Here is a 16,479-nt window from a genome sequence, read left to right on the forward strand (position 1 = left end):
AGCATTTTGAACACTTGCAATTCAACGTCACTATACCTAGCGCCCTTGATATTTGACCTACATCTTCTTTAGAACCAAAATTTAGGAAATGTTTTAGCTTAAATTTTTTGTAATGAACAGTTACATCGATGATTTCTGTATGATTTGTGTACACGTTTAAAAACGTCATATTATCCAGTCAGACTTTAGTCTTATTTATTTGTTTTAATCAGTATTTACTCTTCTTAATGTGTTACCCCTGCTTTGAAGAAAGGCTAAATACGCACAACCCCTGCCAGATTAGGGGGCCATTATCTGAAACACTAATCACCCGTGAGTATCAACTTGGTTTAATCTGTTAAGCGTAATTAATGGGCTCTTCTAGGATACCAAATTGACCAGATGCAGATTCCATTATAGTACCGAAAATTGAATATTTTCACAAAACCAAAGATCTCACTCATATGAAATTTGAAATAATTAGCAATTTAAAAAAATGTATAAATAAATTTAGGATTAATAAGTGATTGAAATAGCAAATTTCATCATTCTTCTTTCCAATGAAACCATTTTTGCGGAAATATCTTGATTTTATACAAAGTTATTTCAATTTAAAAAGTACCACACGCGCCTCATATTTCACTGATGAAACAGGCAGAAATCACGATAGTCCCCAGGGGAAGTAAATCACCAGTTACGTCAGTTATCTTGCTCCGATCGCTGTGTGCATGGGGTATACTATTGATGAATGAAACGGGCACCTGCTGTGCAAATTTGACATTTTTTGATGAAGATTTAGTTGTCTTCAAGGTATCACACCGGTAATTGTCCAATCAAAATGAACTTAGTCAATTGTAGTTCCATATATCTAAAGAAATATTTTTTTTCCTTGCGCGACTTTTCTCATTTCCTCTTCTTCTTTTCTCTTAATTTTTGTACCCCTGATTAGGAAATTTTGTGTAATTTGTAGAAATAATCAAGTGTATACAAAGGAACTATTTGCTGTTGGTAGCTGAGGCTACTTCCTGAGGTGCACTCCGGCTGTTTACACACATGTGAAAAACACGTGGATTTGAGGGTAGTCTTGTTTGCGGGTAATTTTTTTTCGAAAATGCCGCGTAGGGTGTTGTTTTTCTGGTGTCGGCAGACGAGATAGGTAACATAGAACGTGTCTGACTGCGTTATTCGGCATCAATTTTGTAAACTGATTTTTAATGATTTTTCCCCCTCTATAGTAATATATAGTGAAAATAATTACCGGTGTGATACCTTCATCTATGTATGAGAAAGAAAAGGTAACTCTTCCTAAAATCAACATTAAATAAGAAAGATAACTCATGCTACAGCCAATTAAAAAAGAGATACCTGTCCACCTCATCAAAATTTGATGAAATTTCTGGCCTGAGAAACTATTTATTTTATTTTTTTTTACCTGATATATGCAAGTATGGGAGCAGATCTAACATCTAATCTTAATTAGATTGTACACTTTTAAAATCACCTATCAGAACAAATTAATGAGACATGTTTTGTTTGTGTCAAACTGACATTCATGATCAATTGTAATGCATCACAAACACCAAAAGATAGCCTCAAGCATATGAAAAATGAGGACTAACTGCTTTGATCTTGATCACTGAATTGTAAAAGATTTATTCAAATGCATAGAATAAAAACCAATTACAATATTTTTAGAAGCATTCATTTCATATGTGCATTCCTTGTGATAAGACTTTTCTTTTGGTACCACTATTTTTTACCTTGGAGTTTGACCCACATTGAAGAAAAATTAACTTAAGCAATATCTTGTGAACTATTTAAGATAGGGCTTTTGCATTATATATGTAGGTTTCTAATCACAAGACCTTTCATTTGATACCATAATCTTTTACCTTGTGACCTTAGAGTTTGACTTACTATTTAAAAAAGTTAACACAGACAATATCTTATGAACTATTAAAGGTTGGGTTTTCATATGTTGTGTCTAGATTCTTTATGACATTTCATTTGGTCTTTGTTGCCACCGCAGATATAGTTTTTCACAAAAACAACTGGTTATATAAGTCCTATTAGGATGAACCCAATTAAACCCACACCATATATAGGCCTTTAAATGTCTTCCTAACTGTTTTGCAATTTTCAGATTTAAAGGACTAGGGTTGATGATAGGAATTTCTGACTCTAGGATTTGAAATTCATATTAATGTGAAATTCAGGAATTTTTATGTTGAGATAATCATAAACAAAGAATTAGTATTTATTTTGCCAGTCTTAATTTTTATTACACCATTATCATAATGCATACAGTTGTTGATAAATGTCTTTTTAAGCTTTTATTTGAAATTCTATCTTGAGTTCCATTGACTTGCCAATGTCCTTGAATTATTGCCAATATGAGGGCCAAATTATATTCTAGTGAATTATTACCAATATGAGGGCCAAATTATACTCTAGTGAATTATTCCTTTTAAAATTTAAAACCGAATATAGTTTGTTTTATTTTTGTAGTCCTACATCTATTTTACTGTAGATGTGGACATCTAAACATTGTAGTTTATAAATAAACAAGAAGAAACTTTTCCATTAGATGCCATGTATCCTTTGCATGTATTTGCACGTCTGTATTATGTTTCTCGGTGAAATGTTTGATTGTGCAGAAGAAGAAAAAACATCAAAAAGAGGCCACCTACATGTGAAAATTATTGCATGAATTTGTAAAATCTACAATACACAAAAAATTTCATTTATACAGTAAATATATATACATTTTATTTAATAAATTCTATTTCATTTGAACCTGAAAGCATGAATTAAATTTCACATCTGTTAAATATTTCAGATTTTAGATGGCAGTTTTGCCAGCCAAGTCAGTCATGAAGTAGATGGTCTCATCTTCCAACCAGTGCCTGATGTATGTATGAATTGGCCTCAATTTATCATTATGCTAAGAAACAAGCTTAGTACACAGTTTAAAGAGGAAACATCTCCTTTATGCTGATAAATATCACTGGTTTAGTACAAGCCATCTTGTTTCCTATGATACAGTAGCCTATGGATGCACAGTAGTACGTAGACTGATTGATTGATTGATTGAGCTTTTACGCCGTTTTGGCAATATTTCAACTGTTTTATGACGGTTAACTAATTGAATTATGTTTGGTTGTGAGTGTTTGAGTGAGCCTACTCTTTTTCGAACATCAGGGAAACAATCTTTTGTGTGCCAAGGGGGTTATGATCCTTGACACCGGTCACCCTTTAATGGACATAAAAGTATGTAGATTAAGTTCTTCCAAAATATGTTGTACATTAAAGTATTTTATTCCTGATGTTCTAAGATGTGAGGGAGTTGACATTTTAGACCTGGGAGCTACAAAACTGCAGATACAGGCTAAACTAAATACATGTAATAAAGTATATTGATACAAAATCCGTTTCATTATAGTATTACATGTATTTTGACAAGGAGATTGTTATTCTTTTAAATATTAATTTCATTGAATGTTTACTGTTACTTGTTGCACACGAACACACACTTTTCTGCAATCTAAGGTACGGGTACAATGCTATAAAACTAGAAAAGATGGTACATGAGCAACTTCTTTCTCAGTTGTGTCTCAGGCAGGTAATCCAACTGTAGTAACGCCACACCAGCAACAGGGAAGCCTGGGGAACAGTACACACGGAAGTTCAAAAGTTTAAACACACATATTTGTGTCAGAATTACTAATAGATTTTATTTACAGTGGGACTGTTGAGGCAAGATAAGACCCTTAACATTTTGTGACATGTCTTTAGACATTTGATCTGCCTAATCATTTAACGTGGGATATATAGAACACAGTTGATTTAAACAGTGCATCGTGATGTCATTTAGCTTCACTATTTTTTCTTTCAAACCAAGCAATTATCAACAACAATGTATGTATGAGAATACTTGTATAGTTATTAAAATTGCGGTACTTTACAAATAATTATCTATTTTATCTACTGGTTTTTATACGTCGGTTATTAGATGGGACATATTATGTTATGGCACTGTCCGTCCATATGTCCATCCGAGGTAATGTTTTCCAGGCTTTCCCCCCAAAATGGATGCATGTAAAGTGTTGCAATTTGATCACAATTTCTCCCTCAAGAAGTGTAAGTGAGTTTGCATTTCAGCTGGATTGGTGCACTGTGACCTACTTTAAGGCTAAAAGAAGGTCAAACAGTTTTCTGGACTTTTTTCGTTACAGAAAAATGAGTGAAATATTCTCGAGAGGGACGTTAAACAATATTCAATCAATCAATCGTTACAGAAATATATATTGCCCTGAAATTTAGTCACAAGCTTCCTATTGGAGGAATTGAAGTTCTGTTTGCATTTCAGCTGGATTGGGTCACCATGACCAACAATAGGGATTAAAGTAGGTCAAACAGTTTTCCAGATTTTTTTTCTTGTTATGGATACAGAGATTGCCCTGAAATGTAGTCACAACCTTCCTCTCAAAGAAATACAGATTCAGTTTGCATTTCCCCTTAATTGATGCATCGTGACCTACTTTAGGGCTTAAAGTAGGTCAAATAGTTTCCTGGATTTTTTCTCATTGTGGATACAGATATTGCACTGAAATTTTGTTATCACTGTTTAACATGCGCATGATGTACCGTTTGCGGTTCTCTTGTTCGATGAAATATCACAGTGAGAGCACCGTTTTTCCAGAGCTTTGGATAATTCTCTGAGTCATCAGTTTTCAGCTGATGAAGAGCTAATCATGTGACTCACATGTGTAATCATTGCAGTGAGTTGCATCACGTCACTTTGTATCTTAAAATGATCAGAACATTTCAACGAAATGTATATATTACACACTGCAGGATCATTGCTTTTTTTTTTTTTACTTGGGTGTACAATCTTTGGTCAAAGAAAACGTACCAAATACTGATAAATCTTAACACACTACCAAATGTATGTAGTTTTGTGCTAAAGGCTCTAGAATAAATAGCGTACCAGATTTTCTTGCTCTACAGTGTTTTATTGACTGAGTGGCTAAGGAAGAGCAATGATTACCAAGAAAAATTAATTCTATTCCAGGCATATGAACCTGGAAGGTGTTCAAACGTTTTGAAATGGAAACCTCCAGATATGAATTCGATTGACTTTAAACTTAAGGTGGTCAAAGAATGTGGCGAGGGGTGAGTAGGAATGTAATGTAATGTAGTGTTGGGTGTGTGTTATTGTGGAGGAGAGGGGTGAGTAGGAATGTAATGTAATGTAGTGCTGGGTGTGTGTTATTATGGAGGAGAGGGATGAGTAGGAATAAATGTAGTGTTGGGTGTGTGTTATTGTGGAGGAGAGGGGTGAGTAGGAATAAATGTAGTGCTGGGTGTGTGTTATTGTGGAGGAGAGGGGTGAGTAGGAATGTAATGTAGTGCTGGGTGTGTGTTATTGTGGAGGAGAGGGGTGAGTAGGAATGTAATGTAGTGCTGGGTGTGTGTTATTGTGGAGGAGAGGGGTGAGTAGGAATGTAATGTAATGTAGTGCTGGGTGTGTGTTATTGTGGAGGAGAGGGATGAGTAGGAATGTAATGTAGTGCTGGGTGTGTGTTATTGTGGAGGAGAGGGGTGAGTAGGAATAAATGTAGTGCTGGGTGTGTGTTATTGTGGAGGAGAGGGGTGAGTAGGAATGTAATGTAGTGCTGGGTGTGTGTTATTGTGGAGGAGAGGGGTGAGTAGGAGTGTAATGTAATGTAGTGCTGGGTGTGTGTTATTTTGGTGGAGAGGGGTGAGTAGGAGTAAATGTAATGTAGTGCTGGGTGTGTGTTATTGTGGAGGAGAGGGGTGAGTAGGAATAAATGTAAATGTGATGTAGTGCTGGGTGTGTGTTATTGTGGAGGAGAGGGGTGAGTAGGAATGTAATGTAATGTAGTGCTGGGTGTGTGTTATTATGGAAATTAGTTTCCCGCATGTACGTTGTAATGTATTTGATTTACATATATTCAATTTATGATGAGGTGTTTTTTTGTTCACAGAATGTTACCTACCACTAAAGGATACCTATTTGTACTTCATCAGGATGCTCCACTGGCTCAGATGAAGGTAGGGTGTGGAATTCAGGATATCCTTTTGTTTGTGCTGTAACTCATTTTACATGTTATATTTCAAATGTTATTTTCAATAGAAAAACAAATTCACGGAGGTCTGACAGACTAGAAGAGTAGGGTATATAAAGTCTGACTAAAGTCAGCCCCTACTAATTCACTTCGTTACAGTCTGACTAAAGCCAGCCCCTACTAATTCATTTCGTTGCAGTCTGACTAAAGCCAGCCCCTACTAATTCACTTCGTTACAGTCTGACTAAAGCCAGCCCCTACTAATTCACTTCATTACAGTCTGACTAAAGCCAGCCCCTACTAATTCACTTCATTGCAGTCTGACTAAAGCCAGCCCCTACTAATTCATTTCATTACAGTCTGACTAAAGCCAGCCCCTACTAATTCATTTCGTTGCAGTCTGACTAAAGTCAGCCCCTACTAATTCACTTCATTACAGTCTGACTAAAGCAAGCCCCTACTAATTCACTTCATTACAGTCTGACTAAAGCCAGACCCTACTAATTCACTTCGTTGCAGTCTGACTAAAGCCAGCCCCTACTAATTCACTTCATTACAGTCTGACTAAAGCCAGCCCCAACTAATTCACTTCATTACAGTCTGACTAAAGCCAGCCCCTACTAATTCACTTCATTGCAGTCTGACTAAAGCCAGCCCCTACTAATTCATTTCATTACAGTCGGACTAAAGCCAGCCCCTACTAATTCATTTCGTTGCAGTCTGACTAAAGTCAGCCCCTACTAATTCACTTCATTACAGTCTGACTAAAGCCAGCCCCTACTAATTCACTTCATTGCAGTCTGACTAAAGCAAGCCCCTACTAATTCACTTCATTACAGTCTGACTAAAGCCAGCCCCTACTAATTCACTTTGTTGCAGTCTGACTAAATAATAATGATAATAAGGATTGGTTTTATATAGCGCTTTTTCCAGCTGCTCAAATGCGCTTTACAATACATTATTTCCCTGGCAGACCTTATAACCATCGAGAACTTTCTCAGCTTCCTGGGAAGCATACAGTGCAAGCTGCCGTTACAGGCGATAGAGCACTAACATTCTAACAATATCTTTCACTGTCTATAGCCAGGTACCCCTTTTTACACTTTGGTTGAGTGAGGAAATTCATGTAAAGTGCCTTTCCCAAGGACACAACGTCGGTCCTGCCGTGGCCAGGACTCGAACCCACGACCTTTTGGTCGAGAGTCTGACAGCCTTACCACTAGGCCACCGACACCTAAAGCCTGCCCCTACTAATTCACTTCGTTGCAGTCTGACTAAAGCCAGCCCCTACTAATTCACTTCGAATGAACGAAGTGAATAGGGGCTGGCTTTAGTCAGACTGATGGTTATGCTTTTTTTTTATTGCACATAGGGTTTTTTGTTAACTGTCCAGTGCCATGGTCAGAGAAATGGTTTATAGTGATTGTAGATACCTTTACCAGAAGATACTTAATACAGAGACATTTTCATTTTCGTTTCAATTTTGCCCCATTTTTAAAGTGGCTGTAAGAAGAAAAAAAAAGAGCTGGATGTATTTAGATTTATTACTCTGAATAAGCATGAAATGGCTTTGGATGAATTTATGTAATATTTAGAATAGTATTTTTCTGGACGGCATAATGTATAGCCTAGTATTTTTTAAACAACAAAAACATAGATGAAATAAACAAAATAGTAACTGTTTCGATTGTTGAGAATAAAAAATGAAATATCGACATCATATCCCAAAATATTATTGGAACACAGATAAATACATAAGAGTATTGATATGAAATTGATTTGTCAAGAAAAAAATATCAAATATTGGCGCATTTTTCAAAATATTATTTGAAACACAGGTACATATGTAAAAACAGAGCATTGATTTGAAATTATCAACTGATTTTTGAAAAAAGTTAGACAGACTTATAAATGGGTCATTGGCAATTCCCTCCAAAATAACCTAAAAACTATACAACCGACTTGTAGACGAACCGACTTATAGGCGAGTATATTCAGTACTCTAGGAAACAAGAACTTTAAATGACTTGCAGGGCCATTACTGCCTTCAAAGTTAGACCGAATATCAGGTCCACTCACAATGACAAAAAGTCTGACACCCATTTTCCCAATTTTATGAGCAAAATTTCTTTAAAGTTACCTGGCTGGGGAAAAAAATTGATAAATAGAGTCAAGAACTAAAAATATGGTTGTTTTGTTATTTTTTTGTTTTAAACTTTTTTTGATGGAAAAGACTCAATTTATATAAAAAAAAAAAAACTAAATGTTTTTTAATGTGTTTTAATAAAATCCCTCACTAAATCAAGCAATCATATTTCTCAATGACAAGGAGTCACTTTGGTTTCATGCAAGTTCACAGAAAGTGTGGTGTGTTCTGCAACAAGCTAGTAAAATGGGATGCAGGTGATTTCAAGATAAACATTGTTGTAATGGACATTTGGTTTTAGCTCATCAAAGGCAAATGTTCATGAGAGCTTTTCTGATGTCTGTTGTCGGTGTAAACTTTGGGAGTGAAGTTTTACATGGGGATAAACAGGAAAAGGAAAATCTTTTAAAATCTTCTCAAGAACAGCAGGGTCAGATTAGTTATTGATATGCAAGGATTTTCAGAGTATAGATTCATATCATGGCCACTGAGGGTAGGATGGGGCCACAATAGGGTAACAAAGTTTTATATGGAATATATATAGGCAAAAACTTTTTAAAATATTTTCTCAAGAGCAATTGGGCCATGATCAGTCGTATTGATATGTAAGCATTATCAGGAAGTGTGGATTCAAGTTTGTTCAATATGAGGTGGTCCGGGGTAGGGTGGGACTGCAATAGAGGATTGAAGTTTTATGTAAGAATATGTAGAGGAAAAATCTTTTAAAATCTTTTCCTTAAGAGCAGGAGGACATGGAATAGTCATATTGATTTGCAAGCATCTTTTAGGTAGTGCTGATTAAAGTTTGATCAAATCAATACCCAAGAGATAGGTTTGAGCTGCAATACAGACTTAAAGTTTTATATGGGAATATATCATATTAATATGTAAACATTCCCAATTTCTGTGAATTCAAGGGGTTTTTCAAATAATCTCCCTGTTTAAAGTATAGTTTTGAAATTAGTGACAAAGGATTTTTTTTACTAATCAGAAATTATTTTGAATATTTACATTTCCAATGTTTTTGCGTTAGAGATCTTTGCAAATTGTAGTGATGGTCATTTCCTCACAATTCATTGCAGTTGTAAACAATGCATTTATGAATCTTGATAAATATAGTATGCACATGTACGTCAATTTTTACAGCTGAGAATTCTGATAGAAATGAATGTAGAATGCAATAAGAAATAAACATCATGTTTGAAATTACATGAGGGTATGAATTGCAATGCCTCATAACAGCATACTTTTCATGAAATGCTAACACGCTTCATGAAGTATGCTGGCATGAAGCATCACAATTCATGCCCTCATGAATTATGTTGAATAAAACATTACTTACAGTTGACAAAAGAACTGAAAGAATTGGATGGTAAAATTATTGAGTGTTCGTACAATGGGAAGGAATGGATCTTCATGAGACAGAGGACTGATAAATCATTTCCTAACAGCATATCCACAGCTCAAGGTATTGCTTTTTGTTATATTTCATTAACCCCAGAAACCCAGAGAATACTGTATAGCAGGTTAATATTGCGGTCGGAAAAAATCGCAATTTTTTCATTTAGCAACAAATCGTGGTCAGTTTAATTCGCAGAAAAACAAATCTTAATATCCTGAACCCGATTTCTTATCAATATGAAAGATTAATTCACTGAATGTTAAATTCGCGGAAATTTTGTTTCAGCGAATATAGCGAAAATTAACTCCGTGAGTTAATTTCCTGCTATACTGTAATGAGTCTTTACTGTGTAAAAAGCAAGAATTGTTTCATGCATAAATCATGATAATTAATGTTATTTGCTGTGAAATTTTTTATGTCCCCTATCAAATAAGAGGGGCATATTGCCTTGCATCTGTTGGTCGGTTAGTAGACCACATGTTGTCTACTCAATATCTTGAGAACTATTCAATTTATCATAATGATGTTTCATATGTGGTTTGGTTATGAGTAGAAGAGGACTCCTATTGATTTTCAGGTCAAAGGTCAAGGGTCAATCCACTCTGGATATAGGAAGATACTGTCCGCTCAATATCTTGAAAACCCTTTGCTTGACAAACAAGCAAACAGCAGACAAACAAACTTGGTAAACTGGTACATCCTAAGGAGTAGATGACCTCTATTGATTTTGAGGTCACATTGTCAAGGGTCAAACTGGACATAGGAATATACTGACCGCTCAATGTCTAGAGAACTGTTTATGTGACAGACATCAAACTTGGTACACTGGTACATCTTCAGGAGAAGATGACCTATATCAATTTTGAGGTCCCATTGTCAAAGGTCTAGGGTCAAAATGGACATAGGAATATATACTGTCCACTCAATATCTTGAGAACCCTTTGCTTGACAGATATCAAACTTGGTACACTGGTACATCTTCAGGAGAAAATGACCCCTATTGATTTTGAGGTCACATGGTCAAAGGTCAAGGGTCAAACTGGACATAGAAATATACTGTCCTTTCAATATCTGGAGAACCCTTTGCTTGACAGATATCAAATTTGGTACACTGGTACATCTTCTTCAGGAGAAGATAACCTATATCAATTTTGAGGTCACCTAGTCAAAGGTCAAGGGTTAAACTGGACTTAGTAATATATTGTCTCCAATTTTTAAGAATCATTTGCTTGATTGACACCAAACTTTGTACACTGGTACAGCATAAGGAGTAGATGATCCCTTTTGATTTTTAGGTCACATGGTCAATCTACTCTGAACATAGGAAGATATTGTCTGCTCAATATTTTGGCACTACTATCAATTAATTACTAACATTTCTTGTTATACTTAGATGTGCTCTTGAGTATATATATATTTGGTTTTGATGAGGTACAGGATTTTGAGTTCATGAAAATAATTTTGTACTCATTACACCAAAACTTATACTTTTTATGACACGTCACAAGATGGTGATTTTAATATTTTGTGAAATTAATTGAATCAATCAATTTGTTAGTCCATCATAAAGTGTTGGGTCATTGACTCGCAGATCCAGAGTTTAAATCTGCCAGAGTCTTTTGTTCATATTGAATTTTTTTTTTTGAAAATAATATTTCTTATCCAAATATGCATAATTTATGCTTTTTTTGACATATGTACATATGTCAAAAAAGCAGAAATTATGCAATTTTGGATAAGAAAATCCAAAATATTATATTTACATATCATTTCTTTCATAACTAATTCATTTCGTACTGATTTGAGAAACTCTTTTTGAAGAGGTAGTGAGCCACCTTAAAATGTGATGATTTATGTAGCTAAGATCAAATTTGTCATCTTAAATATTAAATTCTGGGGTAGACACTTTGTACTTTAATCATTAATTTCACAGGTGTGTGGGAAAGCATCCGTTCACCCGTTACAAAGGAGATTCTATTTCAAGTAGCAGAACATGAACGTTACAGTCCCCCCAAACCACAGCAAGGCAAAGACTTGATGCCCCCACCAGCAAAAATACCCAAACGATGATTGTCTTCTGTCTCGTCTTCATTAGTTTGGATGTTCCTCTTTAGTGCTCCTGATTTGTGTGCCAGAAACAAAAACATAAAATACCTGTGAAGTATTTCATGCAATTTATTTAAGATTTCATCCAGGGTTGAAACATGTATAAAGGTGACTGTCAGTGCAGATTTAAAGGCATTCTCAGGATGCAGACAAAAATAATCCACTGGAATATTATAATGTGAGTGTAAATTTTTCTGCTGTGTTTTAATGTGAATATAAATGTCAGAAGTAAATTAAAGAAATAGGCACCCTTTTTATCTTTTGAAGCATGGAACAAATAAATGAGTACCAGAACAATTTATTTAGGTGGTTCAGTACTAGTATGCAGTAAGCACAGTACAATGAGTTGTTAAAGGTGACTCTGTTATTTCTGAAACCTTGAAATACATACACATACAGGGGTGGATCCAGAAAAGTTTCAAAGAGAGAGGGGGGTGCAACTCAAGGTTATACCTCTTCTGTCTTAGGTGTTGGATGTTAAAACTCCAAAACATAACATTCTCGTTAAATATTGTTTAACCAAAGGGGAGGGTGCAACCCCCACCTTCAGATCCACCACTGACATAGAAGACTCCCCAAGTTTGTTTCTTTTAAAATGACATCTAGGAGGAAATCATATTCTCATGGATTTCATCAGATGACAATCAAAAATAGCAATGTATGATAATAGAAATCAACAAAACATGAGAAAAGAATAAGTCTGCCTATTATTTGTGAAACCATCTTATTTATTTCAACTTCAAATCAGAAAATTTGACATTGATTGTTATATGTTACATGGAGACAAGGATTTCCTATTGAAGTCTCAAAAGAAAATTAAAATGATTTAAAACTTTTTAAATGTTAACAAGTCTTTGCTTCAATGTTGTGTTCTGCATTCTATAAAATGCCTTTGACATATTCTTTTATGATGAGTTTTGTCACAATTTCATTCAAAATCATTTGACTGTCTTAAAATCTTCAAAGTCCAAATTTGCATGAACATGTAAATACATGGCGTCAAAATCATCGCATATTCTTTTGGTAATTGATGTATGAAACATTTTAGTAGTAAAATATAAGGAACAGCATAGATATTTGGCACATGGTGGTATGAAATGCATAATAGATGAATTGCAAATGATTTAAATTATGTAAAGTTTTATCAAAGTAATTGAAATGATCATCGTGTACTAGTAAATAAATTATGAAACAGTATGACTACTATGTTTTCTGTGTAAACAAATATATACAGAACGTATGTTTTAGAACCATCACCTTCAATGAAGTTGAGTAAAATGAACATATTTAGGTCTGTAAATGGGACTGAAAATTATTACAGTTCTAAACGATCTATTGAGAATATAGAGTCACGGAATATATATCCATCTCTGTCAAAAACACGCGTATTTCTTCAACCAACTTGATGTCCAATTTCAATAATAACAGGCGATGAATAAGTGAATTGAGAACAGTATCCCGGTAAAGAGGGCAAGAATTGCCCCGGAACCGGAAACGTACAGCCCCCAGCCAAGGTAATCTGCGGTTGCCAAGGAAACGTGAGTAACGTCGGTGACGGAGACGCTGGCAGCGCCTATCATTAGTCCAACTACCGCCAAGGTTAGCGTCGCTGAAATAATCAATTATTGATTTGTTTGTAATTCGTATTAATTTGATCTTACATGTACATGTAGCTTGATACAGTGTATTACATTTTTAGGATAGGCAGGACACTGGTCACGTGATTGAAATACCTTATGTCAGATATTCGACGTCATAAGTGTCACCTTATAAGCTTAAGTACTTCATGTTCCCATGATGTATGTTAAAAGTGCATTAAAATATAGTTTATTTCATGCGTGTTTTGTTTTTTTATATTCTTTTTAAATTCATTGACACGTTATCTCATAAATTCGATTAAATGTGTCTGTAACAAAGTTTTGCGTAGTGAATTCACGCATCATTGATTATACTTTTTCTAGACCACAAAATTTGAATAGTTACTGGGGGGAAAAGATATTGAAAGAGTATCGATTTTCTATATTTCGTGTGAATTTCAGACTGAAATTAATTTCGGAAAACGTTTAGCGGAACTTTAAGGCACTGCATCGTCGGATACCCACGGCTGATCTCGTCTTCTACTGATGAATAGAAGACGAGATTAGCCATGGGTATCCGACGATGGAGGTAATGTAACTACAGCAAACAATTTTCTGTGAAGGTAATTCTTCCCTGACAAGAACCCTCCCATGATTTGGACATATTTTGTATTGAGGGTCCCCTATAGCAAGATTTCACTTAGTAAGAGGGAAATTCATTGAGATTTTTTTTCCATGCCACTGTCCTGCCTATTTTTAAGAGAAAAACAGAAATATATCCAAACAACAATCACAAGCAACAGTGTTTGTGTGTGCGTGGTTGTTTTATGTGCTTGTTAGACTGAGAAGGGGGTACTACTATTCTCTTTGAAGAAGTGGACAAACATAGCCTACATTCACTTTGAAGTAAATGTAGGCTATACCTGTCCATTTCTCTAAAGAGAATAGGGGTACTACACGTAACAGTTTAACTCATTTCCAAATAGATAAGATTCTCAAGTGGGACGTTAAAAAATATGCAATCAATCAATCCTAATAGACAACACTTTCAGTCCCATATATCTTTCGTTCATCTAAAGATTGCAAATTTGTATATAACTTTGAACTTACCTCCCAGAATACAAAAGAAGCACGCCACTCCACCGACCGCCAGTTTACCGTGAGATATCACTTTCTTGCAAGGATAGATAAATATCATGATTTCTGATAGGAACATGAATAGAGCCCCAACAATTGCCAGCGAGATCATAATTTTCCAGTACGTTACACCTGAAGAAAATGTTTTAATTTATCAAATAAAGAGATAATGGAAAGGCTGTTTCTACAGGTCGATAAGGAAATGTTCTAGGGTTATAAAATACTTACTGTCCGGATGGGAAGTCGTAAGCTTGGTAATAGAAAATGAACATGACGTAACAGACGATGTGCAGATCTGAAAAATTCCATACGAGGTTCCCCCGAATATTAACCAGTATGGTAACCCGATTCCGACCAGAATCATCACCATAGCTACAGTCTGGAACAAGGGGGCCAACATCCCAAGCACCTGCGCGCTCGTGGGAATGTCATAGGTCCCAAACATTATAACGTCAAAATGGAGCTTTGATTACGTTGTTTCACTGACCATTTTGTGGAGAGTTTGACAATCACGAAAATCATTCCACGTTCTGCTTTACTTTATATGTTTTCCTTTTCTACATCATTGTCTTGCACAACGACATATTTGACGACCCGTTATGAAAGATTTCTTTCTTGTGTGCAATTTCCACTAAGTATATTGTTGACTATAAACGGGTGTTTTAATGTGTACCAGGGAATTCTTCCTAAATGGTATTAGATATTCAATTATGAGTAACAAAGGGGAATTCTCACCATTGCGTCAATTTATTATTTCCCATTTTGTGTTTGGTGAGAATTTCTATTGGTACTCAGTGTTGCGAGAGGGGCGCTCAATGGTGTGTGCAGATCACATACGAAATCTTTTATGACAGAAAAACGAATTTGTTGTCAAGGAACAAATGAGACTTCAAAGGGCTTTTAACTTTTCATGTCTGTACACACATGCAACACACATATAAAAGTACGAAATTATTTTGCTAACAATACCACATTTGGAACCTTATTTATCTAGTTTGTCTACTCGTAACACCGGAGTAAATTATCATCTATGCCCAGGGGAGGTACATATGTATGATCAGAAGTTTGGATTAAACTGGTTTTTTTGTGATCCCAAGAACTTTAAATTTTGTGATGATAAAAATAAATAAGAAATATATCTGTTAGATTTTTGCCCATTGTTCAATCGGGTGAATTGCACTTGTTCATTATAAATACCATTTTACTAAATAAAATTTCTGAATTCAGACAGCGAGAACTGACACGTGAGTATTGAAGGGCTGAAGAGAAATTGTATGCCATCTACTTATAGGACACTTGATAAAACACACACACACATACACACAGAGAGAGAGAGAGAGATGCATATGTTGATGCATAGTTTTTGGTTGTAATAAGTACAAATATAAATTCTTAAGAAAAAGAAAGGGGGGGGGGGACTTGTAAATTCTCTATGATGTTAAAAAGTTGATACATATTATCATTTCCTATACAATTCTGTACAAATTTTCCCCACGGTTTTTGGACCTCATTGAGAAATCTTGGGATTAAGTTTCGTTCCATATTTATTTTACTTATATAAACATCAATTCAGTTTCCATTTTCATCATTTTTTTTAAAAAATTTTGGTAGCAGAAGTCGTTAAATAATTTGAATATTCTTTGGCCAAATTTTCTTTTTTATATAAAAATTTTCTTTTCATTTTGACATCAACAAGAGCAGATTTTGCAAACATGTATAGTAAGAATTTTAAGAACAGATTATCTAGTTGTTCACCAAGGCAATGTATTGTCAAAAATATTTAATTTCTATCATCAGTCAATGTGACTACTATCATCAGTCTATGTGACTACTAACGTCAGTCAATGTGACTACTGACATCAGTCAATGTGATTACTAACATCAGTCAATGTGACTACTAACATCAGTCAATGTGACTAATGACATCAGACAATGTGACTACTAACATCAGTCAATGTGATTACCAACATCAGCCAATGTGATTACTAACATCAGACAATGTGATTACTAACATCAGTCAATGTGATTACCAACATCAGT

At 35.0% G+C, this 16,479-nt stretch overlaps 2 protein-coding genes across 3 annotated transcripts in view; one reads left to right on the plus strand and one right to left on the minus strand.

Annotated features, from left to right (window-relative positions):
• Nucleotides 1-12,925, plus strand: part of LOC125646079 (mRNA-capping enzyme-like) — a 33,455-nt gene extending 20,530 nt beyond the window's left edge. The window contains exons 14-18 of one of the 2 annotated variants that reach the window (XM_056139510.1): nucleotides 2,819-2,890; nucleotides 5,054-5,154; nucleotides 5,991-6,057; nucleotides 9,562-9,685; nucleotides 11,553-12,925. In XM_056139510.1, coding sequence (XP_055995485.1) covers nucleotides 2,819-2,890; nucleotides 5,054-5,154; nucleotides 5,991-6,057; nucleotides 9,562-9,685; nucleotides 11,553-11,689 — 501 coding nt within the window. In that variant the 3' untranslated portion in view covers nucleotides 11,690-12,925. The remainder of the gene's footprint in view (nucleotides 1-2,818; nucleotides 2,891-5,053; nucleotides 5,155-5,990; nucleotides 6,058-9,561; nucleotides 9,686-11,552) is intronic. The other variant, XM_056139509.1, reaches the window with a different exon arrangement.
• Nucleotides 12,433-15,112, minus strand: LOC125646080 (uncharacterized). The gene is made up of 3 exons (XM_048872219.2): nucleotides 14,668-15,112; nucleotides 14,413-14,571; nucleotides 12,433-13,334 (listed from the first exon to the last, which is right to left on the minus strand). The coding sequence occupies exons 1-3, from the start codon at nucleotides 14,882-14,884 to the stop codon at nucleotides 13,141-13,143; spliced, it is 570 nt and encodes a 189-aa protein (XP_048728176.2). The 5' UTR covers nucleotides 14,885-15,112; the 3' UTR covers nucleotides 12,433-13,140.
• Between the last annotated feature and the right edge of the window lie 1,367 nt (nucleotides 15,113-16,479).

The sequence above is a fragment of the Ostrea edulis genome, chromosome 6 (genome assembly GCF_947568905.1).
Source record: "Ostrea edulis chromosome 6, xbOstEdul1.1, whole genome shotgun sequence".
Classification (NCBI taxonomy): Eukaryota; Metazoa; Mollusca; class Bivalvia; order Ostreida; family Ostreidae; genus Ostrea; species Ostrea edulis.

What these genes read in the sequence shown, in the direction of transcription:
- LOC125646080 (XM_048872219.2), bottom strand. Translation starts at nt 14,884, where the DNA reads ATGTTTGGGACCTATGACATTCCCACGAGCGCGCAGGTGCTTGGGATG. An exon ending in TACGACTTCCCATCCGGACA is followed by an intron (nt 14,572 to 14,667) that starts GTAAGTATTTTA and finishes CATTTTCTTCAG; the next exon opens with GTGTAACGTACTGGAAAATT. An exon ending in CTTCTTTTGTATTCTGGGAG is followed by an intron (nt 13,335 to 14,412) that starts GTAAGTTCAAAG and finishes TGATTATTTCAG; the next exon opens with CGACGCTAACCTTGGCGGTA.